Source organism: Heterodontus francisci, chromosome 17 (assembly GCF_036365525.1).
Source record: "Heterodontus francisci isolate sHetFra1 chromosome 17, sHetFra1.hap1, whole genome shotgun sequence".
Taxonomy (NCBI): domain Eukaryota; kingdom Metazoa; phylum Chordata; class Chondrichthyes; order Heterodontiformes; family Heterodontidae; genus Heterodontus; species Heterodontus francisci.
Genome location: NC_090387.1, coordinates 68465365 through 68484525, shown reverse-complemented (window position 1 = coordinate 68484525; position 19161 = coordinate 68465365). Strand labels below are relative to the sequence as shown.

Here is a 19161-nt window from a genome sequence, read left to right as displayed (position 1 = left end):
CTTGAGTTAACTTTTCAAAGTAGCTATCCTAGAAATAATAAACCTGAGGGTGAGCAGGAGCTGAGTTAACATTAGAAGTAAAGAGATGGTCATCAGTTATGTTCATGTCATTTATTGTACTATTTCGCACTACTGGGTTGAGACTGTTTCTTTCTCCGTATTGTCTGATTGTAACATTGGTTCTTATCCTAACCCCCATCCCTCCTGTTCCCCCATTAGTCAGTGCAATGATTGATACTGCCAATAAAAAGGCTGGAATCATGTGAATGTGCAGACGCACTCGCCTGAATCACTCTCTAGGAATTGCTAAATGAAAAAAGATACAGGCAATCAAATTTACCTCTACCATCCTGGTAGTTGCATCGTACAATGATAATGGAGTTGTTGACTAATCGAGCAATTAATCTTTTATCAATTAATCTACAACAGACCCAGAAATGACACAAGGAAAACCCCAGTGCTGGAAAACATTTGGAATCATAGGTCTAAAGTCACCTTTTTAGTCCCAAGCATAGTACACTTACCAAATATCATGTCTCAAATTATACATAGACCATAGCCCAAAATGTTGGACTCTCTAACTGTTCTCTCTGTTGGTTTCTGGGATGCCTGCTGCTTACTCCAATCCATTGCTGTGTCTCACAGGGTAGTGTTTCCTACAAGAACTCTTCAGTTTTGCAGAAGCCCAGTGCCATCCCGGTTGAGAGAGTGGAGACCAGAATGTTTAATGTGTGGGTCTCGGAGCCAGTGATCAACTCACTCCTTTTTGCAGCATATCGCGATAATCGCCTGACTCTGAAGCTCACGGACGGTGACTTACTGGTGAGTTACAGAATTATACCAAATGCAGCTGGTTCCACTCTGTGGACAGAATCTTACCGCCTGAGTTTTTGGTGCAGCGTTGGGACCATTTTCAGCTCAAGAACCCCAACGTAAGAATAGTGGAGTTTCAGGTTGCTCTCACCAGAAAGCGACCAATTAAGAGCCTACCTCCAGGCTCCCTGACCTATTAGGGAGGGTGGGCATGATGAAGTGGCCATTTTGTCAGAGGAATGATTTCTTAAATGCTTAAAGGTACCACAGCATGTTTCTGAGAAGCTTCCCAGCAGTTTTTTTTTAGGCTGCAGCACCCAAAGGAATAGAGAGCAGACCAGGGAAGGTTGACCCCCATGGTCTCCCACTCTTACCGAGAGGTCCAGCTGAGAGACCAGAGGGGCTGCAGTGAGATGAGCTGTCCCAAGGATGGGAGGAAGAAAACAGCCTCTCCAACTGAACATGCATGGATGGAAGTGACCGAGGAAGTGAGAAGCAGCAATGTGTCCCCTCTAAGCTGGAGACCGTGTATCAAGACGATCTAGGACCTAGGAGGGCAGGGCAGGTGAGTGGCATAGCATCTTCAGATGCCAAGCCCCACACTCTGACTTGCCCAGCATTCTTAGGCACAGTAGGCATCAGGTCAACAACACCTTACAGCTCCATTCATTCCTTTCCCTGCAGGCCCTTCACATCTGCATCTGAGCAGCAAACACACACTTGCTCTCAGACTGTTGTCCTCTTGCAATCATGCCTCCCAGTCACCCAGTTCTATACCAGAAAGCCAGTTGGTGAAGGATAGAACGGAATCCAATCTTTATATTTTTTTTTATTTATTACACATTACAAGCATACACCTCCTAACTCGGCAACCACAGTTTTAGTCTGTGTCTATTTACAGGGATGAAAGTGAAACCCCAGTTAATGCCCACTACCTGCTTACAATTAAACACAATTAATATATAATTAACAACCTTCCACAAATGGTCGCCTTCACTTCTTCTCTCCCTAACAAGCCATTACGACCGCTCACACCTCCTGCTTTCTCCCCTTGCCAGAGAAGAGAGCACACAACTTGGCAAATGGCAGAGATACAGGGAAGAGGGGGGGGGGGGGGGTCTTCCAGAAACTGACACCTTATCAGCCACTAGCAATGCATTCCCACCTGGTACACTGGGAAGGCAGTCCAGCACCATGAGGATGCAGATGTCAGCTGCAGCTGGCCTCGAGAGCCTGAACCTCCTGAGGCACATGCTCAGTCATGTCGAGAGTGCTAATCCTATGCCCGTAGACCCTCTCTTGAGGGTCTCACCTCACTCCAGCTGCATCTTGATGTCCATCCCTCTGCCCTGTGGAGGGGCATGTGGCTGCAGAGAAAGCAGCTGGTGCTGCTGCTGGTGTTGCTCCCACTGTTGCTGGAGCATGTAGCAGTGATAAGCCTAGACTCTTTCACAGGAGGTGAATTGTGGAGCGGCACAAGCTGCTTCCATGCCACTCTGAAGACTGGCAGCAGGGAAGTGAAGCAGAAGGTGGGTGAAGGGTTGGCCAGGTGGAGTGCCTGCCAAGATGTTGGCGATCACCTGTCAAACAGCGATAGCACTCTCTGAGAGAAGGCATGCTTTGCAGAGCTGTCTCTCTCCTGGCCATGGCGGGAGCTCTTCAGTGTAACTGATCAGCTTGTCAGTTATACTGAGGAAGACGCTCCCTGTGTGCTTTTGCCTTCTCCAAACTGCTAGGTTGGAGATAAAGCATGGGACTGGGAAAGCAGGAATCTATGTGCAAAATCGCTCTTAATTGCCTGCTTAAAAACTTTAATTGGCTTCTTGCCTCAACCGCAGGAGTTTCTGACTTCACTGCTGACCTGCTACTGGGAAAGGAGGCGGGAGCATGTCGGGTCATTAGCCTGACGATATTTTTTGCAATTTTCCCGGCCCTACCAACACCCATCTCCTCCAGCCTGGAAAAACTCCTCCCTTTATTTTACAGCACTGAAAATCAGTTCCTTTAGTATAAACACACCACTTTGAATAGCACTGAAACATGCAGATTAGGGGGGTCCCAAGTCAGATCTGTAATCTGTACCAAATGCATAATCTCACGACCCAGGGTATTGCTCTGGTGACATGGGTTCAAATCCCACCACACCAGAAGTTGAAATTTGAATTCAATTAATAAATCTGATATTAAAAGCTAGTCTAATGATGGCCATGAAACCATTGTCGATTGTTATAAAAACCCATCTGGTTCACTAATGTCCTTTAGGGAAGGAAATCTGCTGTCCTTACCTGGTCTGGCCTACATGTGACACCAGACCCACAGCAATGTGGTTGACTCTTAAATGCCCTCTGAAATGGCCTAGCAAGCCACTCAGTTGTACCTAACCGCTACGGTCAATAAAAAAGAATGAAACCGGACGGACCACCCGGCATCGACCTAGGCACCGGAAACGACAACGGCAAACCCAGCCCTGTCGACCCTGCAAAGTCCTCCTTACTAACATCTGGGGGCTTGTGCCAAAGTTGGGAGAGCTGTCCCACAGACTAGTCAAGCAACAGCCTGACATAGTCATACTCACGGAATCATACCTTACAGACAATGTCCCAGACACTGCCATCACCATCCCCGGGTATGTCCTGTCCCACCGGCAGGACAGACCTAGCAGAGGTGGCGGCACAGTGGTATCCAGTCGGGAGGGAGTTGCCCTGGGAGTCCTCAACATCGACTCTGGGCCCCATGAAGTCTCATGGCATCAGGTCAAATATGGGCAAGGAAACCTCCTGCTGATTACCACGTACCGCCCTCCCTCAGCTGATGAATCAGTACTCCTCCATGTTGAACACCACTTGTAGGAAGCACTGAGGGTGGCAAGGGCACAAAATGTACTCTGGGTGGGGGATTTCAATGTCCATCACCAAGATTGGCTTGGTAGCACCACTACTGACCGAGCTGGCCGAATCCTAAAAGACATATCTGCTAGACTGGGTATGCAGCAGGTGGCGAGGGAACGAACAAGAGGGGAAAACGTACTTGACCTCATCCTCACCAATCTGCCTGCCGCAGATGCATCTGTCCATGGCAGTATTGGTAGGAGAGTGACCACCGCACAGTCATTGTGGAGACGAAGTCCCGCCTTCACATTGAGGATACCGTCCATCGTGTTGTGTGGCACTATCACCGTGCTAAATGGGATAGATTTCGAACAGATCTAGCAATGCAAAACTGGGCATCCATGAGGCGCTGTGGGCCATCAGCAGCAGCAGAATTGTACTCAACCACAATCTGCAACCTCATGGCCTGGCATATCCCCCACTCTACCATTACCTTCAAGCCAGGAGACCAACCCTGGTTTAATGAAGAGTGCAGGAGGGCATGCCAGGAGCAGCACCAGGCATACCTCAAAATGAGGTGTCAACCTGGTGAAGCTACAACACAGGACTATCTGCGTGCCAAACTGCATAAGCAGCATGCGATAGACAGAGCTAAGTGATCCCATAACCAACGGATCAGATCTAAGCTCTGCAGTCCTGCCACATCCAGCTGTGAATGGTGGTGGACAATTAAACAATTAACTGGAGGAGGTGGCTCCACAAATATCCCCATCCTCAATGATGGGGGAGCCCAGCACATCAGTGCAAAAGATAAGGCTGAAGCATTTGCAACAATCTTCAGTCAGAAGTGCTGAGTTGATGATCCATCTCGGCCTCCTCCTGAAGTCCCCAGCATTACAGATGCCAGACTTCAGCCAATTCGATTCACTCTACGTGATATCAAGAAATGACTGAAGGCACTGGATACTGCAAAAGCTAGGGCCCTGACAATATTCCGGCAATAGTACTGAAGACCTGTGCTCCAGAACTTGCCGCACCCCTAGCCAAGCTGTTCCAGTACAGCTGCAACACTGGCATCTACCGACAATGTGGAAAATTGCCCAGGTATGTCCTGTACACAAAAAGCAGGACAAGTCCAACCCGGCCAACTACCGCCCCATTAGCCTACTCTCAATCATCAGTAAAGTGATGGAAGGTGTCATCAACAGTGCCATCAAGCAGCACATGCTTAGCAATAACCTGCTCTGTGACGCTCAGTTTGTGTTCCGCCAGGGCCACTCAGCTCCTGACCTCATTGCAGCCTTGGTTCAAACATGGACAAAAGAGCTGAACTCAAGAGGTGTGAGAGTGACTGCCCTTGACATCAAGGCAACATTTGACCGATAATAGCATCAAGGAGCCCTAGTAAAACTGAGGTCAATGGGAATCAGGGGGAAAACGCTCTGCTGGCTGGACTCATACCTAGTGCAAAGGAAGATGGTTGTGGTTGTTAGAGGCCAATCATCTGAGCGCCAGGACATCACTGCAGGAGTTCCTCAGGGTAGTGTCCTAGGCCCAACCATCTTCAGCTGCTTCATCAATGACCTTCCTTCAAACATCAGGTCAGAAGTGGGGATGTTCGCTGATAATTGCACAATGTTCAGCACCATTCGTGACTCCTCAGATACTGAAGCAGTCTGTGTAGAAATGCAGCAAGACCTGGACAATATCCAGGCTTGGGCTGATAAGTGGCAAGAAACATTCGCGCCACACAAGTGCCAGGCAATGACCATCTCCACCAAGAGAGAATCTAACCATCTCCCCATGACATTCAACGGCATTACCATCGCTGAATCCTCCACTATCAACATCCTAGGGGGCTACTATTGACCAGAAACTGAACTGGAGTTGCCATATAAATACCGTGGCTACAAGAGCAGGTCAGAGGCTAGGAATCCTGAGGCGAGTAACTCACCTCCTGACTCCCCAAAGCCTGTTCACCATCTACAAGGCACAAGTCAGGAGTGTGATGGAATACTCTCCATTTGCCTGGATGGGTGCAGCTCCAACAACACTCAAAAAGCTCGACACCATCCAGGACAAAGCAGCCCGCTTGATTGGCACCCCATCTACAAACATTCACTCCCTGCACCACCGACGCTCAGTGGCAGCAGTGTGTTCCATCTGCATGATGCACTGCAGCGATGCACCAAGGCTCCTTAGCACCTTCCAAACCCGGGACCTCTACCAACTAGAAGGAGAAGGGCAGCAAATGCATGGAAACACCACCACCTGCAAGTTCCCCTCCAAGTCACACACCATCCTGACTTGGAACTATATCATTGTTCCTTCACTGTCGCTGGGTCAAAATCCTGGAACTCCCTTCCTAACAGCAATGTGGGTATACCTACCCCAAATGGACTGCAGTGGTTCAAGAAGGCAGCTCACCACCACCTTCTCAAGGGCAATTAGGGATGGGTAATAAATGCTGGCCTGGCCAGCGACGCCCACATCCCATGAATGAATTTTTTAAAAACTCATCGGAACTCCAACTACCATCCTTGGTTCCATAACCCTTCGTACCCTTACCTAACAAAAATCTATCAATATCAGTGTTGAATTTTTCAATTGACCGAGCCTCAACAGCTTTTTGGGAGAGAAAGTTCTATATTTCCACTACCCTTTGGGTGAAGAAGTGCTACCCGACATCACCCCGAATGGCCGAGCCCTAATTTCCATCAGAGCTGTGGCAGCAGGCTACAAATTTGCTTTAGTGTCTTTAGTCGGAGGGGAGAAGTCGGCAGGATCCCCAATCCTGATTGTTGTCCTGGAAAGCCTTTGTGAGGGCTGTACCTGGTTCCATTATGATGGTCCCCATGGCCAAATGGCATGATGGCTCTCACTGTGAAGGTGACGAGTGGTCACTTGGGTGAGATATTGGAGAGTCCCCAGTGCTTGTGAAAGTGCCCCATCAAGAGGCGCTTTCTCCAGGAGAGGAGAGTTAAGGGAAGGCCTGAGACAGGAGAAAGCATAAACACTAAAATTGTTTAATTTGCCATTTCAGAAACTATTTGAAGATGGAGGATCTAAAAACCAGCCAAACATTTTACAGCAGGTATGTCTTCATTTCATTATTTAATAAGTGTGTAGCCTATTTGTGGATAAAACATTTGCTAACACTTTTTCAGGAGGAAGCAGTCAGAGGAGCTACCTGTCCATTTCCACATGGTGACCTCATGTGTCACTGACATGATGATGTGTCTTCATCATCACATTGTACATTTATAAAGAAAACAAGAAAGAAAATTGTTCACAGTCTTAATGAAAGGTTGATGACCCCTTTGTAAGTTTCAAGTTATTACTAAATTCCCTTTCATTTGCTTCAGTTCGTCAGCTGAACTGGAGCCTGGGTACAGACCTCTTTACTGCTTCTGATATATTATCAGTGCAAGTGGGTTGATGAGGGACGATTTTCACCTTCACTGTCTGGGTGGTAATGTGGTGCTGAGGATCACACCCTGATCTTCATCCTATTTTAATCGATGCAATGAAAATTAGACGGGCGATCTGTTCGACCCGTTTATCCCCACGCGGCGATGATGCAAATTACACCCATGTTTTCGATTTGTGTGTGTCTACCCTTGCATAAACTTGCATATTTGTCTGTGTGTGTGCAACCAGCACAATACATTGTTGCAAATACCATTTTTTTGGTACAGCCTCTGTGAACTCAACTGATTTGTTCAGTGCAGAAGAAGATCAAGACTGTCACTCTTGCCTCTGCTGTCAAAATGTTTTTGATGCTATTTTACAGATGATCCCTACCGTTCCTATGAGTGACCTGATGATCAAACTTGGGCCTCTTAGACCACCTGTCATTCTCTTCAAGCGTGTAGGCACCGTTTTGCAATCATCTGTATCTGTGGAAGTTGGTGTGTTATCCGGCAGTGAAGACTCATACACAGCACTCTATTTGGAAATGGTTAGTAGTTTTGGGGCTAGTCCAGAAACAACATTATTAGTGCAACAAATTGGGAGGGATGACAAACTGTGAAGAGGAATGTGGGGGGGAAAGACTGCAGGAAAACAAAGATATGTTAGCATGGTAGACAAGGCAGATGCAGTTCAATCCAGAAAAATGTGAATGAATAATTTTTGGAAGTAAGACTGGGGGTCGGAAAAATGCCTTAAGATTTAAATAGGGCAGGAAAGTAGAGAGACCTTGATGTTCAGATCAAAACGCCATTCCTACATTACAATGATGATGACAAATCAAAAGTACTTCATTGGCTGTAAAGCACTTTGGGACATCCTGAGATTGTGAAAGATGCTACATAAGTGCAATTCTTTCTTAACGGTATCTTGGAAAGGAAGTAGGAAATGTGGTTTTGTATCTCGATGCATTTAATACAAATGTCTTAGGCCTCAGTGAAACTATGTACAGTTTTGGGCCCTCCATTATAAAAAGAATATGAAAGCAATGGGAAGAGATGCACTGTAATCTTCACCAGGATTTTAGGAAGGTTCAGCAGTTGCACGTATGAGGAAATACTTGGGAAGTTAAAGCTTTTTCATTGGATGATGAGGGAATGGGGCGAGGATGAGCAGCTCTCCATGACCTCTTGGGATGGGCAATTTTTTTCATTTTATTTACATAATTGAATTCAGAAAGAAGCAGGAGAAACACAAAAGGGGGATGGGGAGGGGAAAGTAGCTTGTGGCGGGGTGGGGGGGGGTCTCTTCAAAAAGGGGCGGCACAGTGGCACAGTGGTTAGCACCGCAGCCTCACAGCTCCAGTGACCCGGGTTCAATTCTGGGTACTGCCTGTGTGGAGTTTGCAAGTTTTCCCTGTGTCTGCGTGGGTTTCTTCCGGGTGCTCCGGTTTCCTCCCACAGCCAAAAGACTTGCAGGTTGATAGGTAAATTGGCCATTATAAATTGCCCCTAGTCTAGGTAGGTGGTAGGGGAATATAGGGACAGGTGAGGATGTGGTAGGAATAGGGGATTAGTGTAGGATTAGTATAAATGGGTGGTTAATGGTCGGCACAGACTCGGTGGGCCGAAGGGCCTGTTTCAGTGCTGTATCTCTAAATCTAAATCTAAAAAAAAAAGTTAGTGGGGAATGGGCTTCAGTGTTTAAGGTGTGATCTAATAAAGACCTTCAAAATTGCGATGAGATAAATGGAGATAGATTGTTTCCATTGGTCAGTGAGACAATAACAAGAGGGCCCAAATATTAAATTATTACAAAAATAGGTTAGAGAAAGTTACAAAAGATTCCTTTACGCAGATAAGAATGTGTAACTCTCTGTGACAAACCATCATTGAAGCAGAGTCCATAAATTACACTTTTCAAAAATAACTAGATAGTTTCTTTAACAAAGGAATGCTAAAGGTATGGGGAATGAGTAGGAGGGTGGGATCACACTAGTTGGCTTAGGTGGATGAAAAATAGTGTGGACTAGATGGGCTGAATGTCTTGTTTCTGTGCTGAAGCAATCTATGATTGTGCTGTCACTTTGGAGATAATGAATGCGGTTGAGCAATTCAGTTCAAATCTTCAGAAAAACATGCAGTCTGAATGTGGGATGGCAGGATTGACGTATGAGGAGAGATTGGGTTGACTAGGGCCTATATTCACGAGAGTTTAGAAGAATGAGAGGGGATCTCATAGAAATCTATAAAATTCTAACAGGACCAGACAGGCTAGATGCAGGGAGGGTGTTCCCGATGGCTGGGGAGTCCAGAACCAGGGGTCACAGTCTCAGGATAGAGGGTATGCCATTTAGAAAAGAGATGAGGAGAAATTTCTACACTCGGGGTGGTGAACCTGTGGAATTCTCTTACTGCAGAAGGTAGTGGAGGCCAAGTCATTAAATATGTTCAAGAAGGAGATAGGTATATTTCTTAATGCCAAAGGGATCAAGAGAAATGGGGAGAAAGCGGGAACAGGGTACTAAATTAGACGATCAACCATATCTTTTTTGAATGGCGGAGCAGGCCCAAGGGGCTAAACGGCCTACTCCTTCTCCTATTTTCTATGTTTCTATGTGCTTTGATTCCACTGAGCTACTTAAATTGAAACTGTACTATAGAGTCTGAACGTACAGCATAAATATTTGAATGGAGGAAATTACTACATATTCACTTGTGGAACCTTCATTAACCACACTCTGCATTTGCAGGCCAAAGCCTTGCTCATGACACCATCCCACTGATGACACCTGCCCACCTATATTCTTTGTTCTTTTCTGGGAGAAGTGAAACTACATAACCTTAGTACTTTATGTGGTGCCCACAGTTAACCACCTATTTCCTATCCCCTTGCCATGTCAAATAATGAACATCCTGTTGTGTTTATCTGCAGAGCAAGTTTACATTTTTCCGCCTCTGCAATAACCTGACTCCAGCAGTCGGTGACAAAGCTGGAGGTTCACTCATCTTTGTTGGGGGTCTTGCTGTTCTAACGTGTTCCATTCTTGATGCCAATCCAGAGAGTTTCCTTCAGATCAACGTCTGGAGCCAAGAAAGTCACCAATCCTCCCCACCATTTGTGAAAAGTTACCACAGCTATTTATTTTCAACTTAATTCTATGGAGGCACACTTTACAGTGAAAGCAGTCCCCTCTTCCACACAACAATTGGTGCTGAGAATGTGTGTGTTAGTTTCCTTGTCCCATGACCTTACATTTTCAATTATGTAATGTTATTCTACTTCATGCTCCTGACCACAGGGTTCAAATATGGTGGGACATTTACATAAAATATAGGGTAGATATTCTAAACGGCAAAGTTAATTAAAGAAAAAAGCACCCGAGGATGAGCGTTTGTATATGAACTTTGCAGATCTGCATTTCAACCTTTTTATATTTCTGTTCCTACTAATTTTTTACATGTTATTTTCATGAGGCTTTTAATGAGTCAGTGTTTGAACATCCTAGTTCTGTAGCGGCAACCAAGATTGATACAACAATTCTCCACAAGATAACAACACCCTCTGTAGAACAATCTGACCCATTCATTTATTCATATTTCACTGAAGTTTTTCCAAGGGATGATTATAAATTGGTGAGTTATTCAGCTCGTGATAGTGCTGTTTAACATTATGACCTGGATTTTCCTCTCAGTGGCGAAGGAATGGCGCTTACGGTTCACCTTGTGTACAGTTGGCCGGAGACTTTTTGTGGGCTTATCAATGGAGCTTTCTACTAATCTGTTGTCTGTTTCAATGCAGCGCTTTCTATAGGGGATCTGTAGCGTCTGTGAACAGGGCAAGCAACAACGAGACCCTTCAACCAATCAGATTGAAGAATCCTCACTGAGCCATGCAGTGTCTAAACCAGGAAGTAAAAAACAGGAAATATAAATTTAAATTATGTTTCTAAAATCTTCAAAATGAATTTTCTTCTGAGGGAATGAGACTCCACAATTGGAAAATTAATTTTTCAAGGCCAGAGAGATTTGTTCAGCAGTAATTATCAATTATTATCATGCTGTTAAAAACTCACTCACTCCTCACAACAACAGCCTTAACTTTCAGGCATTTTTAGTGTGGAACTTGTGGAGAAATATCCCAAGTTCACACCATTGCAGTGATTTCAGTACTGAATTTATTAGTTAAGACTGCAAGATGCCCCTGTGGAGAAGCAGGGTATCTCTGACAGCAACATCTGGGCTTGCACGTTTCACTGTGCATATGTGGAAGACAAAAGTTGCTGTCAGATTTACGCTGTCATAACAATGAGCGCTGATAACCTCACGGTTATTATTATAGCAAAATCCAGGCCATTATTTAATCAAGTACCACAGTCTGGTACCAGATACCACAAACCCTTTGAATATGAAGTTTGTCTAACAGTTGCACCCATGCGTGTGATGTACTTTCAACTTACTAATCTTCTCCCTCTTCTCTATTTCTGCCACTTTTGATTTCAGTGTCCATGCATCTACTGTAGGTTGTGGCCTACTCCCAGGTCTCTACCTATTCCTTACTGAGCTTGCTGTGGTAGAGAGCCTGCCAATGTCACTGCGTTTCTTCCTTCAGTGTTTTGGAATCCAAGTAATGAATCCATGCAATAGCACAGTAAAAATCTGGAACCCACAAAGAACTAATGCTGTGGCTCTTAGGCGTAGTTGGAGAAAGTCACTTACTGTCAGCCTAGAAACATTCAGCACAGGTGCCTTAACTGGTTCTCAATGGTACAGGGTCTGGTGCGAGTAGGGAGGATGTGAATTCAGATCTCTTGTTTGATACTAGTTAAAATTTGTCTTGTATGTTTCAATTTAAAGGCATAATTGATTGAGTGTTACTTAAGACCTTCTTCCTCTTATCTTTAGGATGCTGAAACTATTGTCCGTGCATCTTATGCAGATAGGAAAATCCACTTGCAACCCTCTTCTAATCTGTAAGTGCCTCGGTCGCTATACAAGTTATTTGGAACATTGTGCATGTCATCCCTGAGATTAATTAACCTTTCAAACTGTGCGTCTCTCCACAGCTGGGCCCTCAAAGTTGTAAGGAGTAATCCTGTGATCGCTTTGGTTAGTACACACAGAATCTTTATATCTTGGAAAGCTTGAGTTGTTTCAGCAGGCTCTAGATGCTTCATATATTGACTGTAGCTTGAAAGAAATGCTATCTTAAATAAGCAATGTTCAATAACCTTTATTTCTGTTATTTTGAAGTCATAAAAACAGCTGTTTTACTCTGTCGTGATGACCCAGTGGTAACAAGTATCACATTATTTTGATGCAACTCTGTTTGCAAGTGTGGAAAACCGCTGCTGCCTAACACTTTCTGATGAGGAGTGTAGCTTTTTAAATATTAACAGCCAAAAAAAAAGTGTCTTCTCCCTAATTCTTTCAGGCATGGGTTTCATGTATGTGAGGAAAACTAAGCTGATTGTGGCTGTCTGCCCTTTCGGAATTCAGAATTGAAGTGCTTTGATAAGGTAACCAGGGGAAACTTATTTCCACTGGTCAAGATGTAAAGAGTATAAATTAACGTTCCTACCGCACAAACTGCAGTGGTTCAAGTAGGCCCACTACATCTTCTGAAGGGCAAGTAAGCATGGGCAATAAATGCTAGTCTACCATTAATGCCAGTTTGTTGAGAATGAATTCCAGGAAATCAGCAAAAGAATAAAGAGAGGGTTTATGAGAATTGTTTTTATATAAAAGGCTATTATGCAATGTCCTACCAGAAACACTGGGGGAGGTGTAGTAGCTTTTAAAAGGGAAGTTTAAAAGTTTGTGGAAAGAGCAGGGGTATGGGACTAGATGGATAGTTTTTTCAGAGAGCTGGCACAGGTGCAATGGGCTGAATGACCTCCTTTAGTGCTGCAATATTCTATGATTCCACTTGTTGGCTCCTTGGCTTGAATCAGACCAGTCTGTCTAAACCATTTGATGCTTTCCCACTTGAGAAGTTGGATTGCAACTGAAAGGAGATGCACAGGTTGCTGTCCATTGCCTATGGTCTATAGTATAACAGGCACCATGTTTGGGGAGCCAACTTCATTGCAGGCACATGAAAATGTGGATCTAAAATGATGTGTCATCTGGTTAAACTAGCTGGTTTCACAAAGATAAGAGTGGGGATCTGGTCCCTTCCATATTTCCACTAATCCAACAATTGTATTTCCATAACACATGCTCCACCATTCTGCGTCTGAACACTTGAAGAATAAACCAATTCTTCAGTATATTCCTGTGTTCATTTTAGTTTGTCAAAAGTTAAACTAAGAGGTGCCCCCAAGCTGTAAATGTGGTTCGTTCATGTGATCACCTTGTGTTAAATAAGGAGTGTTATTCAGGAATGTTTCAGACTGTGGAAAATTTGTTATTTCAGGATGAGAGCAAAGCTAAATGTTATGTGGAGGCATTTTTCTCAGCAGGAGGATTGGAAAAGATAATCTCGTGTAAGTATATCTGTTGTGGGGAGGGGGGGAGATTGAGCAGATAAACATAAAGCACAGGGTAGATCTTGACTTTGTGGGATACAGTGTAAAGCAGGGGATAGCGAGTTGGCACCCTGTTTTACATTTCTCCTTACTTTCAATGAGACAGACATCTTGCTAGTTAATGTACATCTTGGAATGCATACACACTAGCCAGGTTCCAAATAGGGCAGATCAATGACACAGTAGCTCAAGTTCATAGTCCCAAGTGGAATGCGCTATGCAATTTCTTTAATGTAAAAAAAGATAGTGACCGGCCATCGTAAATTAGGCTTTGTGTCATACAAGACTGATATCAGGTTAAGGATGGCTTGACTCTGACTTGAACATCAGAATCAAAATCCTGGTTTTAGCTGACAAGTACCTAATGTGCAAATGAGTTCTGTATTCTTGTTATTGTCTTCTTATTTCCTCAAGGTTCCACAGGTGCCAGTCTTCATGTATGAGCATGCATGCTGGATACCAATAATTTTTTTTGCCATCTCTGGCACAGTAATTCTGATGTCAACAGGAGCACTCGGATTGCTGTCTTGATTGAGAACTACTAACGCAGCAGAGACACGGCATCAATCCAGGGATATTCCTTATTTATATTGCCTACTACCTATTGGGCTGTAAATACCATCAAGTGAATTCTTCCCTTTCTGTCCAACCCAGACCCCCAAGCACACCTTTTGATTTCTAAATCCACTGTGTTGAATGCTGAGCCAGTGAAAACAGCACCCTGAGGAGTCTTTCTACATTGTTTTTTCTCACTGGTCCATAAGCAGCTCTGTGGTGTAAGCAGAATGATCCCTAGAAACAGGAGAGATCAAATGTGAAGCCTCAACTGTGGGTCTATTATTCATCTATTCAGCCAGCAGCAGCCTTTCCTACCATGAGCTGTTTTGTCCGTTAGTGCACAACAGCATGTGCAAGCATGGCAACAATATGTTTTTCTTTATTGAGACCGTGTTGCTGCCTGCTTTTTGTTGCTCAATGATATCAAGGTTGGTACCACTATTTATGTTTGTGAGAGTATTTGTAGTCTTGGGCCGAGATTTCATCTGGGCAATGGGAGCCTCTATGTGTCGCCCCTTCTGTGGGAGGTCAGCCAAATCAAGTGCCAATTAGGCACTTAACTGGACAGTGGCGGGCCTTCTACGGGATCAAGGACCCCAGTGATTGAAGTCCCACCTTCTGAGAGCAGTCAACCAATCAGAGGCCAGCTGCTCTTTCACTGCGCAGCGTCTCCACAGAGGCAGTGGCTGCTGCAGGTGGAGCATCCACCCAAGGCCCAGGAGCAGAGCAGGACCCAGATCACCCAGGTAGGTCAGGGGAAAGGGGGATCTCGCGGGGTAGGGGTCGTGGGGCAGGGGGATGTAGGGGGGGTTGGCAGCAAGGGCAGTGGGGTGGCTCTCAGTGGGCACCTCCTTCCCGATGCCGAGTCCTTTGTTCGGGCACTAAGGACACACCCCACCCCACTCCACTCCCCTAGAGCTGGCAAGCAGCCTGCATGGTTTTTCCTGTTGTGCTGCCCGTATGGCGACAGGGCCACCCACTGCAGAGCTAATTGCAGTGGCAGGATGAGGCCGTTAATTGTGGGTTTACTATCCAGTTAAGGGCATAAATTGGTAGGAGGGCGGAAGGCCATTCACAGGCCTTCCTGCCCCGGACTTAATTTTTGCAGAGGCAGGAATATTGCGGGGCTCCCCCCCTCCCGTCACCATCCCACCCAATTATATGCCCTCCCCACCTCCAAACCTGCCATGGGAGAACATAAAATTCCCCCCTTAATCTACCTTCAGTTTTAGCTATGACCTAAATATTCAATGTTAACTAACAGAATACAGTAAGTGTTGATTATCTGTGGTGTCCTGGCTAAAGCCAGAGTGAAGAAGGTGAATGAATGTAACTATTTTTTTTCTTCTTTAACTAGATGTGGAATTTTACATAACAGCCATGCTTGACAAAAAAGGACTGAGCTATTTTAATATTACCAACCCTCTGCTCGAGACAGATGAGGTAGAGAAAGATTGCATATGCTTTTTGTAAAGCATTTTGATGGCAGGGTGACCAAAAGGATGATGAAACTCTCTGGTCTTGTCTCTTGCAGGGTTATGTATCCATTGCGACAGACTTTGGCTTTCCACGCCAGTTACTGGAGAATTTCCTCCAAAACCTCATGCCAATAACAAGGTCCTAAATCCAGAATAAATGGTGAGGTTTGGTTGGATTTGGAGCCAATGAAATGAGGGCTCCCATTAACTTGAAGCCATGCTTAACTGAGTTTCCCAATCAATGATTTACTGCGATTACTATGACATATGTTGACCTATATCTGTGAATGGCATTTAATCAAATTTGATATAGAAGGCACTGAATTACTCCATATCAGACTGCAAAGTTCAATGTGTTTAATTTTGTATGTTATCCTTATCCCTTCAGTTCTAATCCATGCTATCTTGTCAATCCTCTCCTATGCTACTACACTCAGGTTCCTGCTGACTCTTGCTCTCTTATGCTCATTCCTTACCACTAATGAGATTACCCATTTTCAACCTTTTTAGCCCTGAAGAATATTTTAGGTTTTACTCTGGGGAAACGGTGGGGTAGGGAATGGATGGCAAATTTTCTGGGCAAAATATAGAAGGGGGAAATTCAGTGATTTTTAAAAAACTCATATGGAATATCTACTTTTTAGTCAATTTTTCAGACCCCACGTCACAGCAGTTTTCTCCTTCATCTTTTGAAGGGGCTGATGACTTCTGCTGTCAGAAGCACCATGCAGGTAGCCATTTTAATATGTTTGCCTGGTCAATGAGTTTGAGGAGGCCCTTTAGGCCTAGAGGTTTGTTCCAGTCAACCATGCAATTTCCAGCAGAAACACACTGCATAGCAATAGGAGGAGGACCATTCTCAATGATTTCCTGCTCTTTCCTCCTTCCCCCCCCCCGCCTCTTCTCCTAGCCTCGGGAAATGGTCGAATTATATTGCACTCCCCGACCCCCCCACACTGCACCCACCTATGGTCGTAGTTGACATTAGATAACTCAGAACAGGTTGGGGATGAATCCTAACACATTCCGTGGGTGCAGCAATGGCAGATGAAATTTAATACAGACAAATGTAAAATACTGCATGTGAGAAGAAGGAAATGGGCAACACATGTACTCCTTGAATGCTGATGGAATGGTTAAGGATGAAACTGATAAAGACCAAAGGAGACTTGGTAGACTCAATACTTTACTGTTCTGCATTGCTTGGACAAGTTAACAACAAAGCCAATGGAATGTTAAACTATACGATCAAAACAGTAATGTGCCAGAGGATATTATGACCAAACTGTACAGTGCTGTGGTCAGGTCACACCTTGAGTACCGCATCTATTTCTGGTCAATGAGACACAAGCGAGACATTCAAGATCTGGAAACAGTGCAAAGAGTCACAATGATGATCCCCGGCCTAGAGAGGGGTGGGTTATGAGATAAAACTGGAGGAATTTGGGTTCATCGTCATTGAGGAGAGACGTCTGAGAAGTGAACTTACAGAGATATGCACAATGGTGAAAGGTAAAATTGGAAAATTACTGAACATTAAACTGCAAAAGTAGGAAAAGCAGTCATTAGTTTACTATTAGAAAACAAATTTGGTACTGATATCAGGAATTACTTCACACTGGGATATTATGGGCCCACCCAAGGCAGGATTGTAGGCGGGGAGTTATGGAGAGTTGTGGAGGTTGGCAGGCGGAGGGCCCGTCACCTCCCTGTCACACAGCAATCTTCCCGGGGCGGGATAGGCCAATAGTGGCCTTCCCACCCAGAGGCAAATTGAGGCTCTTAAGTGGCCTTGTAAGGGCCTCTTCCTGCCGCCGCTGGGAAATTACCCCCTTGGGGGAGAGGGATCTTGGCGTTAGGCACCCTCCCTGTGGGCTTGGGTGGGGGGGGGAGGGTCCCTTCTTTGTGGGCAATTTCGGCGGACCCTCACCGGGAACAACTTTATCCCCGTCCCCCTGGATTGAACAACCACTCCCCACCCTCACCGGGTGCCTTCCAGACTGGCCCTGCTGACCCCACCTCACCTACCTCTGGTCCAGGGTTCCATTGTTGGGCCTGGGTCCGAGGCCTCTTCAGTACCGGCAGTGACCACTGCTCCCGGTGACACTGCTGATATTGCTGAACTGCTGGCCCTGTGATTGACTGGCAGCTCTTGGAGGTGGGGTCTCCGTCCCTTTAAAGTATTTAATGGGATGGGGATCCCGCCTCCTAAAACTTTGAGACAAGAAGACCGGAGGATCGCTCCGTGGATGGAAAGGCAGAGGCAGGGTTCGCCCCGTCTTTTTGGCTCACACCAGGAGCCCTGTCTCCAGCACAAAATCCAAAATCCAGCCCAGCGTGACTAATACAAGGAATGGACTCCCAGATAGAATAGTGGAGGTGAAATCCCTGGAATCCTTTAAAGACTGATTGGCTGCTGCAATTGGGGAGCTTAGAACCAATCTGGTTGTATGGCCTTTATGGCCCTGCTGCTCCTGATCTCCGTAACCTCCTCCAACCCTACAGTAAACCCCATCCCAAAAATAACGTCTCCATTACTGACCTCCTGCACCTACACCCACCCCCCCTGGTTCCTGCGCCCTTCATCCCACTATTGGTGGCTGTGCCTTCATCTTTCCAGGCCCCATGAATTCCCTTCCTGAACCATCTCTAATTTTCCAAGTCCTCTCCTCCTTTACAAGTCTCCTTAAAATCCTTTTCTTTGTGCAAGTTTTTGGTCAGCCATCCTCATATCTACTTCTTTAGCTTGACCTACATTTTTGTCTGATAATGGCTCTGTGAAGTGCCTTGGGATGTTTTTTATGTTAAAGGCTATACAAATGCAAGCTGTTGTTGAATGAGCTAAGGTGAACCGATGACCTATGTCGTCTAATATTATCTTGTGATTTTGTCTGTATGTCACAATACTGTGAGTAATCATGTAGCTTCCTAAATATATTGCATTGTTTGAAGTTGAACTAAAGAGACTGGAGAAAACACGACAGACCACCAGATGTTAATATTACATGTAAGTGTCAGAGTTGTATTTCTGCAACTCAAATACATCTGGGGAAGTTCTATGGATGGGCCAAGCTCTCAATTATTATGTGAAAATTATTTTTCTGGAGGATTTTCTATGTGAGGGGCAGATTTAAACAGTATTACTTAACATAAAGAATTGTATTTATATTACGCCTTGCATGACCTCAGGATGCAGCTTTACAGCTAACTAAGTACTTTCTGGAAGTATCGTCATTGTAATGTAGGAAATTTGACAGCCAAATTGCAGACTTTAACTGTGAACTTTGGTTCACTGGGCTGATATAGGATCAAAATGTAAGAAATAGGAGCAGGAGTAGGCCATTTGGCCCTTTGAGCCTTCTCTGCTATTCAATAAGATCATGGCTGATCTTCTACCTTAACTCCACCTTCATATATGATCCCCATATCCTCTAATTCCCTTACTACCCAAAAATCTATCATTCTGTCTTGAAGGTTGTGAATTCAAGCCCCCAGTCCACAGACCTGAGCACATAATCCACATTCATTTTGTCACAAAGGAAGT

The 19161-nt window shown here is 45.0% G+C and overlaps 1 protein-coding gene across 2 annotated transcripts in view; it reads left to right on the top strand.

Moving 5' to 3' along the window:
• cetp (cholesteryl ester transfer protein, plasma) overlaps positions 1–18579 on the top strand; it is a 48431-nt gene extending 29852 nt beyond the window's left edge. For both annotated transcript variants that reach the window (XM_068049599.1, XM_068049598.1), the window contains exons 9-16: positions 646–822; positions 6685–6735; positions 7435–7602; positions 11957–12024; positions 12118–12160; positions 13470–13539; positions 15497–15582; positions 15674–18579. In XM_068049599.1, the coding sequence (XP_067905700.1) occupies positions 646–822; positions 6685–6735; positions 7435–7602; positions 11957–12024; positions 12118–12160; positions 13470–13539; positions 15497–15582; positions 15674–15763 (753 nt within the window). In that variant the 3' untranslated portion in view covers positions 15764–18579. The remainder of the gene's footprint in view (positions 1–645; positions 823–6684; positions 6736–7434; positions 7603–11956; positions 12025–12117; positions 12161–13469; positions 13540–15496; positions 15583–15673) is intronic.
• Positions 18580–19161: the final 582 nt, after the last annotated feature.